Below are 10,302 nucleotides of genomic sequence, written 5' to 3'. Positions count from 1 at the left end.
ATCCGATTGGGCTGCAGCAAGCGCCTCATTTTGGTTCGCCAGTTCCTCACGCAAATCAGCAATCTCCTTGTCTTTGGCGGCGAGGATTTTTTCCTGAGAGGTAGCAGCGATCTCCTTTGCATCAAGTTCCCGCTATAGCTCCACGACCTAGGCCTCAAGTTTTTCTTCCTTCTCATTTGCCTTTATCATCTCAAGCTTTGCATCCTTGAGCTTCTGCCGCATTTTCTCTGTCTTACTCTCCTCCGCAGCCAACTGGTTAGACAACTTAGAGCAGGTGTCATTGTCCCGAAGGTTGTCAGAACGCAGCTTCTCTACCTCCAGGCCACTTAGGCGAATAGGCAGCCAGCGCGGGGAAGATTAGACACAGCTTCCTGGGCAACGTCTTGCGGGTTCAGGCTGGAGGCCCCCCTTAATTTTTTAAGATAAGGGTGGGATAGTAGAAAAGAGAAAGGATCCGGGGGAGAGCTGTTGGAAGGACCTGCGGGCTGGGCTGCTGAGAGATTCTCCGCCTCGCCACCAACCCCGGGGGAATTAGGGGCCGAGGGACCGATGGTCACCTTGACAGGCGAAGGAATCAGCGGACGGGTGGATGAGGGAGATCGCAGACCTTCCGCCACAGTTACGGGGCGAGGAGCTTCTAGCGTCTGAGAAGCATTAACCTCGCCAAGATGGGTGGATGCCGAGGGGTTGTAAGCGCTGTCCGCGACAATAGAATCAGGCGTGACGAACCCTTCGCCTGTGCCGGTCAAGAGAGAGGTTTGAGAGTTCGACTCGCCACTTTACTCCTCTTGGGTGAGCGGGCACTCACTGGTGAACTCTGTCTTTTTCCTCCGACTTGGACCGGAGAGGGCGCCTTGACATTCCCTGAAGTAAAGGCCTTCAGCAGATCGGCGGTAGAGAACTTCATGATTCCTGCAGAGTAAAGGGAAAAGTCGTTAGTAACCAAAAATACTAAGAGGGAAGCTCTAAGGTGACGTTTAGAGGGTGAACCTAATCGAGGGAATAGTTTGGAGCCTGGAGCGGCGCCGAGCAACTCAGCGCAACTGAGGCGGGGAAGGTGAGACAGGACCCTAAAGGAAAAATTTTCTCCGGAAGAGGGGAATGCCTTAGAGGGATCAGCCATGGACTTTGGACTTTGGGTCCAGTAAAGTGGAAAGAGGGCTTTCCCTCATTTCTGCGTGAATGCCGAGGGGTAAGAGGGGTGAACAATGACCCGAAAGTACCGACGGGCCAAGTAGGAGTTGGAATCAACTTGGAATGGCACAAATCGTTCTCAACCCGGCCAGGGCGCCAGAGCAACCCAACCGTGGGACCCCAGGGATCGAGAATCAACTTCAAAGAAAAAGGAAAAAAAGGGAAGGGAAGGCGCTACATCAACACTACTGCAGAGGATTTCAAAACACCTCAAATAGGCCCAGGAGTGGGGATGAAGTTGACAAGGGGAAACATTGACATTGCGCAACACTTGGGTGAGAAACAGGGAGAAGGGGAGTTTAACGCCAAGATTGAGGAACAGATATTCATATACAAAAAAGAAGTGGGAAAACTGGGGGTTATTAAGCGCACGATGTTGCCAGGGGCGGTCTTGGTCTCGGCACCCGGTAGTACGAAGGAGGTTCTCCAACAATGGGGTGCTACAAAGACCACCAGACCTGCGAGCAAGGTCGGAAATAGAATCGCTCGTAGAAAGCTCCGATGGCTGGTCAAGGATTCCCTGGGTAGGGGCACCCTGGACGAGGGGAGGGAGACTAGCGAAGGTTTCCAAGCGATGAGCTTTGATCTCCTCTATGGAGGGGAGGGTTCCTGTCAGGGGCATGATAAAATGACGAGAGTGAGGACGAAAAACTAACTGGAAGAAGGCTGCGTGAGTGGGAGCAAGAAGGGCCGGGTTCTGCAGAATCGTCGAGGGAAGCCGGTGCGAAAGCCAGAAACAAGGATGAGCACAGTTGACAATAAGTGGTGAATAATGGAGCAAGGGAGGATTTAAAAGCTAAAGTGGGTAGCAGTTGGGAAATTGTGTCCCATCGTGGTAAGGTGGAATGATTACACTAGGAGAACGTGACGCGGTTTTTGGGGGAATGGGAACGGCAATAAGTGAAAGTTGCAACCGCTGAAGTTCATTGGTTTAAATTCAAATTGGCAGGCTTTATTGTGATTTGAAGGGACATATCGGGAATAACGGTTAAGATTTTGTAAGATTCGATTGGACCTTGTGCTATCCTAATGAGTTACATGTGGCTTACACACGTCAATGTATCGGGGGCCACGACGATCATCGATGAAATTGGGCGAGGAATCCAAGCGCTGTCGCCACAAGCCAACTTGTGGACTCTTGGGATCAAAGGAATTCGACGGGAAAGTCAAATAATTAGTCTTAGGTTCTAGTTATCAAGCCATGTTGACAATTATTTCAAGTCGTTAGGTTTTGGCTTTAGGTAACTTACTCATAATTGTCGCCTTGTATTTACTTTTTCTTTAAAAAGACACACTCAGCTTTCATGCTTCGAGCTCGGTGTCTTGTGGACTGGGCGAGACCCCAAGGTCCCTCGCCCAGGCGCTCCATCCTAGGGCGACACGCGAGCCAGGAAGTTTGGCCTTCTCCCTGAAGGCCCAACTGGCCCATTAGAAGGAGTTAAGGGCGCCAAGCCCAATCCTCGAATTTATAAATAGGGAACGGTTACCAATTGTAAGGGACTCTTAGCCCATTTGAGAATTAACAAGATTGAAATTCAGTTACTTTCTCTCTCTAAGCGGTTACACTCTTACTCTCTCTAGATTCTCACATCACGATCCTTCCACTCTAGGTACCGTACCTCATCTCTGTGTTCTTGGATAGAACAACATGTAATCTAGTTTAGATTTATTTCCTATTAACCATTAGCTGATGACTTTTGTATATAAATACTCAGTTATTTATCAATAAAAATACGGAATACAATTCCTTCAGTTGGATACCGATATTTGTAGAACACCAACACGACTCATGTGAGACACTTGATCTCACATCTCTTCTTGGCTGGACAAATTCAAAACTATACTTTTCACTTGATGAACTAGAATTAAAGACTATACTTTTCAATATAATGAACAAGAAGGACGCATAAGCCGTTTGTTAGATTAACTCAAATTTTTAAATACGGTGGTTACTTTGTAAATTTTTGTCTTTAGTATTTTTTTTTTTTGAAACTGGTTGTAAAAGAGCTTAGAAAATTGTTTTTTATGTTTTCTTTGTGGTGTTTTATTTTCTAGAGGTTTAGCCGTGTTGCAGTTCGTGTTAGAATATGTGCTTGTTAGCAGCTGATAAAACAAGTCGGTTACCTTCCTATAAGGCTTATATAATAATAATAATAATAATTACCTCATGATCATACCTCACATAGCTTTAGAGAAGCAACGTCACTCAGCCTTAGCATCTTGTTCTACCTTTTTTTTTTCCTTCCATGCCTATAATTATACTTAACTAAGAGCTAGCATTTGCATCAGGTCAAGGACAGAGAAAAACAGGTAACGTAGTCTGGTTTTCATTTGCTAGAAAAGACATGCCTTTAAAAAGTTGAAGCAAGCATGTTTGTATCTATCGTATGAAGTTTCTCTATCTAGAAATGATATAGTGACTATAAAAACTCACACAGCACATGTTCTTTGGCAGAATTTTGATTAATTAAAACTTTCCACTTTCCACCAACATATCATGTGCTCCTCTTTCAAGCAGTGAGCTTAAGTATATACAGTTATCCAATGCAGACCAAAATTATGTAGTTTCTCATCATGGATATTGATTTTGATTTCTAGTAGATGCTGCATAGTTTGTCTTTTATGTTGTTGGCTTAGACCTTTCTATGGGATTCATATGCAGTAAACTGAATGATCTTCAATTGAAGTTGGTTCTTGGATAAAGATAGATATGACGAAGAACTCTCTACAAATAACTACAAGCGGTGGCGGTGCTTATGATGACGATGGGCATGCCAAAAGAACAGGTAAAATTCTTTATTACCATAATTAATCACTTTTCGTTTACTTTGTATTTGAATCTGAATCTAGAGGCGAGCCTCGGCGCAATAGTAAGATTAATTGCTGCCATGTGATTTTGCGGTCACATATTCAAACCATGAAATAAGCCTCTTGCAAAAATGTAAGGTTAAACTGTCTATAATACATTCACGACGTTGGTCTAGCCCCTCCCTGTTTCTCATGCATAGCGGCGAGAGCTTTATAGCGCCGAACTTACTATTTTTGAGTTCTGAATTTGATTCCTGCCATTAATTCTTCTCCAGGGAATTTAAGAAGTGCTGTAGCTCATATCATCACTGCTGTTATTGGTTCTGGTGTTCTGTCTCTGGCATGGAGTACTTCTAGACTAGGATGGATTGGAGGGCCAGTTGCTTTGCTTTGTTGTGCAATTGCCACCTATATTTCTTCATTCCTCCTCTCGGATTGTTACAGACATCCAGATCCTGTCAGTGGGAAAAGAAACTACTCATACATGGATGCTGTTAGAATCACACTTGGTAACAACACATTAAACTCTTTCATATGCCTTTCTACTGATTGGACGCAAATAGATCAGCACTTATTGGAGTTTATTTAATATATTTTCTGGCAGAAAAGCTCGAATAAGCTCGTATCCAAACAAATATGCTTTTTATGAACTACCACTATAAGTATAACATCTAATTAAATTGTGTGTTCAGGGGAGAGAAGGACATGGCTTGCTGGTTTCCTTCAATTTTTGGTTTTGTATGGGACTAGTATTGCATATGTGCTCACAACAGCTACTAGTCTGAGGTACTTATCCTGTTAAACCTCTCATGAAAAAGACTGCCTTTTCCTTTCCTTTTTTTTTTATGTGAGATTAGAGAGATTTAGGGGCGCCAATAAGGACCAACCCAAGCCTGCCCACTTTCAACCCGTCAAAAATTGGTTGAGTCGAGTTAGTCCGCTAGATAATGTGGGCTCAAAAAGCCAACTCGTCCCACTTAGTGGCTGGTTGATGCGCCATTAACTAAAAAAAATATTGTAAAAACATTAAATAACATTTTTTTGGACGGGTTGGGTTTGCCCATCAAAACTAGTCCAAATCACTTATAAAGCATTTAAAAGTCTTTTTTTTTTTAAAAGTTGGCTCGCTATGTGAGTTGACGAGTTGAATTGTCTAACCCGTCCCCGCATGGCAGGTTGACTCGGTGGTCAAACCTGCATTACCATCTCTAGAGATAGGATATTGATATTTTTGTTGTTGCCATAAGCTAATGACACATGTTTATTGTACTACAGTGCTATTCTGAGATCAAATTGTTATCACGAGAAAGGGCATCAAGCTCCTTGTAGTTATGGGGGTAATTTGTATATGGTGCTGTTTGGACTTGTTCAGATTGTAATGTCATTCATACCAGATCTCCACAACATGGCATGGCTTTCGGTTCTTGCTGCAATTATGTCCTTTACATACTCGTTCATTGGACTAGGACTTGGCATAGCAACAGTCATAAGTAAGGCTCATATTCAGTTAATTGCTGTCAGTTTCAAGATTCTTCTTATTTGTTAATTTTAAGCCATTTGAAGTGAAAATAATATCTTTTGTTTAATTAGCACTAAATGGCAGTTGGCATGTAGAATTTATTTTGTTTGGCAATTTTTTCAGGCGAGTAGAATTGAGCTTGCCTGAGAAAGTGAAAAAAGTAGCTTTTTTTTAGTGTAAAGTTGATGCTTCATGTGGGCCACAAAGTTGTTCCTTTACACTTTCAAGATATTCTATAGTATAATCCAAACAAAATCAGTTCCTCTAAACTCATTTTTAAAATATCATTTGCAAACACAAATCAATTGCCTTTAACTTCGCTTGTTTCAAAATCAATTCTACCATATGAAGCTATTATGTTGGTTCATTCATAAGACTTTTGTTGCACTTGCAGAAAATGGAAGAATTATGGGGAGTGTGACAGGAGTACCAGCTGCTAATGTTGCTGATAAAATCTGGTCAATTTTCCAAGCACTTGGGGACGTTTCCTTTTCCTATCCATACGCAATTCTCTTTCTCGAGATACAGGTTTCTCATCATTTCCTAGTGCATCTTTAGATACACGATAGAAAACCACCATGCATCCAAAACATGCACCTATATATTCAAATTGAGAAAGGAAAATATGATTTAATTAAAGCTGACACAAAGTATTGAATTTTGCTGAACAAAGGACACTCTAGAGTCCCCTCCACCAGAGAATCAAACAATGAAAAAGGCCTCCATGATGGCAATCTTCATCACAACATTCTTCTATCTCTGCTGTGGATGCTTTGGATATGCTGCTTTTGGAAATGCTACACCAGGGAACCTCTTGACTGGGTTTGGATTTTATGAGCCTTTCTGGCTTATTGACCTTGCGAATGCTTGCATTATGGTTCATTTGGTGGGAAGTTATCAGGTACTGCTAGTGTTATTTTAGTAGTCAAACTTTGATTTATAAATCATTTGGAACTCCATTTATCACAGTAAGTTCAACAAATGTAGAAATAGTTTCTAAATCAAATTCAATCCATCACTCAAATTAGACTACATGTGTTAGAATTTGGCCTAGTGTGGGGAAGTGCTCAGCCTAGGTCCCAAAGTCCGTATGTGAGTAAAGTTGTCCCTCTTAAAGGTTCCTTAGTGTTCTTTCACCTTCCCTAGGTGGCTACAATTATAGGTCGTTGACTCGTTGTTATGAGGAATTAAATCGTGGTGACGACCACTTATGATGACATTAAGGTGAAGACCATTTATGGTTGTGGTACATTTCGCTCCGCCTTTTGGCCTCTTGGCTCTCCCCTAGTCGGTCTTTGGGGCTAGGTTTGGGGAGCTTGTCCAGTGTGTTGGGTTGGGGTCTCGATTCTCGTAACTCGGCCATCACACAACCCTGTAAATCCTAAGGGTATTTAGCTTAATGGACTTAAATGACCGAGTTTTGGGTTTCGAGACTCAGCCATCACACAGCTACCAAAGTCCTAAGCGTTTTAAATTAATGACCTTAAGGGACCGGGTTTGGGCTATTGAGACTCGGCCATTACAACTTGCTATCTATAATGATTCCAAATACAACAACAATGACATTGTTTTATTAGCAACATGTATCCTTTCACTGTCTTTTCATGTTACCTAACTAATCTTTGTGGTCTTCTCAACAGATCTACAGTCAACCAATATATGGTACTGCTGATAGATGGTGTTCAAAAAAACTCCCCAACAGTGACTTTGTGAACAAATTCTACAGAGTGAAACTGCCTCTATTGCCAAGTTTTGAACTGAATCTTTTCAGAATATGTTTCAGAACAGTCTATGTGATTTCAACCGTTGGACTCGCAATCGCGTTTCCTTACTTCAACCAAATTCTTGGAGTGCTGGGAGCCATAAACTTCTGGCCAATGGCTATATATTTCCCAGTGGAGATGTACTTTGTGCAGAACAAAGTTGGAGCTTGGACTAGAAAATGGATTGTTCTCAGGATATTCAGCTTTGCTTGCTTTCTTGTGACACTAATGGGGTTGGTTGGATCACTTGAAGGAATCATACATGAGAAACTTAAATAGATGAAAGATTTATGTCTTTCCACTGAATATTACACTGTCTGAGTCTGTAGATTGGTTGCACAATCTAGATTGCTAGTGTATTCCCCCGTCAGATAGGGGGTTAAGTTATTTATAGTCGGGATGCCTTTATTTTATTAAGGTAAAGCTCTGAAATAATATATGTTTTGCTCGATGAAGAACTCCCTTCATAGGAGAGAGTTCTAACAAATTTGTGTATTTTTATCAAAATCTAAGTTGATGACATTTTAATCAATGATTATACAAACTTTCAGTGTATAGAAATTACTTTTTTTTTAACACCTGAAAGTTTAGAAGATTCTGATTTGTGGAACAATTTTATGTACACATCCAAAACTTTCAACTTTCATATATATGGCAATAACTTAGTGGTTCTCTCAAATATGCATCACTTTTAGAGTAGTGTAATTTTACACCACTTACTTTGACCGATTATAGTAGATCAAAACATTATTATTTTTTATATATCATTAAAAATTTGTCATATATTAAATTTATGTAAGAAAGATGTGCTGACCTGTAATAGCAGGTTAAAAAAAGTGGTGTAAAATTACGTCACTCTAAAAGTGATCCACAATAGGGGTCACCTAACTTCGTTGGCAAATTCTTGGGTCAAATTTGTTTCACTGAGCCCAACTTGGTTGGTTTCAGGTCTCAGGTCGATGAAGTTGGAATTTATAGACATTAAGCCAAACTGAACTCTTGAGAAACATAAAACCCTGATTTCTTTTCATGTACGGAACAAAAAAAAGGGAGATTGTTGCAGTAAAAACGCCGCATCTTCTAGTTATGAAATATCGACGATATTTATAGAAGAACAACGAGTTAGTAAATTAACTAATGCTTATGTAAATGAACAGTCAAACATGTATTTTTAGGCATAATGATGGTCATATTCGAGGTGCTAAGCCTTGGTGAGGTCTTTGTGTATGGATTATGATCGGTGGGAAACCGACCAAACCTACCAGGAAGGGTAGGGAAGGAGGAGAACGATAGGGGGTGGAGGACGTTGAGCTGAGGTCAGGCGAGGGTCTGTCTTGAGTAGAGAGGGTTAGCCCAAGAGGGGGTCCTGCAAGGCACTCCAATGCTTAAGTTAGATCAGGTAGTTGAAGGTGAGAGAGTTTTGTCTAGAGAGTTAGGAAAAGATAAGTTACCTTGGCCCCCAGCTGCAAGGAGCCTTTTATATCAGAGAGAGAGATCAAGATAACTCTCAGGAGAAGCAATGAGAACCTAGGATCAGGAGCGGTTCTCCACCTTTAGATTAGTCTGCAGTTCCTGCAAGTCTGAGGGATCCTACGGCCTCGAGCCTCGATCCTAGTCTTTTTCCCTAGGATGAGGGTCAATGATGTGATGTCTGAGTTGATCCAAATCTTGCTTCCTGTCGCGGCAAGTTGTGAGCAACCTCCTCCTCCCTACGGGGGTCGGATGAGCGATCGTTCTGTCCCGTGGTCGGGTGACTCTGAGACGCTCGTCTTGGTCCGGGATTGTAACAACCCGATTTCGGTGGCGTCACTTTAGTAACCAAAATAAACTTAATGCGGAAAAACGTGAATATATTTTTTTTTTTGATAATAACTAAGACAAGACTGAATTAAATAAAACCCGACAATAACAATAATCAGAACTAATATACAATATATAAACAGCCCCCGCTGTAGTAGTAACCTCGTCACGAGTAAACCTCCAGTGATGGAAAGAAAAGTGTAACGCCCGAAGGCAAAAGGTACAATCCACAAGAAAGGTCAAGTGTCCGCAACACCATCCCTCAAAACTGAGAATAAGCTGGCCCATCGGCCTGAAGCAAGACCTCCTAAGTCCAACCAACTCTCTGTGATTCTCGTAAAGAACCACACAAAAAGCTATCGGTGGGAAACTACCCTGTCCCCAAAGAAAACAAATGATGGTCAGAGCTAAGACTCTACTCCTACACTAATCCCATCTCAAGGAGCTCACACTAACACTCATTCCTACATGCTAGCGTGATCGTCGTCCGAATTTGAAATCCAGAACGACCTAGTCTATGTACACCATCCGTCCTCCTCTCGCTACCGCGATACGCTCCAGTTCCCGCATCTCAACCCTAGTTCCTCCCGAAGGATGAACCATCATGAATCAGCCCGCCAAAGACATCTGACAAAGGGCGTTTGTTCGCCAAAGCACACACAGAAGACGCGAGGGTCAACTCCAAAGAATTATGTAAATAATAGCATCAATAGATATAAATAAGATAATAGCCACTTAGGCTTATAACTAGGGATAACATCCTAGGGTTGCATATTTCCACAAAGAATATAACGACTGTAAATCACAGTTAACATGCATCAAGTAGAACTAACAAGTATCAAACACACTCATCAACTATGTCAGTATGCATGTTGCATGAAATGATATGCAGGTTAACCCAGTCAACCAATATGCAATCCGGAACGGATGGGCATCAAACGGATCAATCCTAGCACCAGCAACGGTGGGACCATTTATGCCCGCGTGCCTCTTACACCACACAAAGGTAGCCAGATCAGCCGTAACCCGTAGGTCAGCCATTTCGGTCTGCTACAAGAGTCACCTAGCAGCGCTCTTACGCGGAAATCCTGGTCTTATAACCAATTTTGGAATCCGCCGTGGTCCGGTATCTCGCCGTGTTTAAACCACTTAATGAGTGCATGCAATGCAGTGATTAGCCAAACAACGTCTCCGACCTCACTCGACACGTCGCCACGT

At 42.1% G+C, this 10,302-nt stretch overlaps 1 protein-coding gene across 3 annotated transcripts; it reads left to right on the top strand.

Moving 5' to 3' along the window:
• The first annotated feature begins 3,341 nt into the window (after positions 1 to 3,341).
• Positions 3,342 to 7,827, top strand: LOC130724544 (probable amino acid permease 7). 3 transcript variants are annotated; one of them, XM_057575803.1, is made up of 8 exons: positions 3,342 to 3,504; positions 3,857 to 3,980; positions 4,278 to 4,511; positions 4,695 to 4,788; positions 5,278 to 5,492; positions 5,916 to 6,049; positions 6,195 to 6,422; positions 7,162 to 7,827. In XM_057575803.1, the coding sequence occupies exons 2-8, from the start codon at positions 3,905 to 3,907 to the stop codon at positions 7,561 to 7,563; spliced, it is 1,383 nt and encodes a 460-aa protein (XP_057431786.1). In that variant the 5' UTR covers positions 3,342 to 3,504; positions 3,857 to 3,904; the 3' UTR covers positions 7,564 to 7,827. The 3 variants fall into 3 exon arrangements, with proteins under 3 accessions (XP_057431786.1, XP_057431787.1, XP_057431788.1); XM_057575804.1 differs by lacking the exon at positions 3,342 to 3,504 and adding an exon at positions 3,603 to 3,755; XM_057575805.1 differs by lacking the exon at positions 3,342 to 3,504 and adding an exon at positions 3,697 to 3,721.
• The last annotated feature ends 2,475 nt before the right edge of the window (positions 7,828 to 10,302 follow it).

The sequence above is a fragment of the Lotus japonicus genome, chromosome 6, assembly GCF_012489685.1.
Source record: "Lotus japonicus ecotype B-129 chromosome 6, LjGifu_v1.2".
NCBI classification, from domain to species: Eukaryota; Viridiplantae; Streptophyta; class Magnoliopsida; order Fabales; family Fabaceae; genus Lotus; species Lotus japonicus.
Note: the sequence above shows the minus strand (reverse complement) of the source record. Positions and strands in the feature narration are given on the sequence as shown.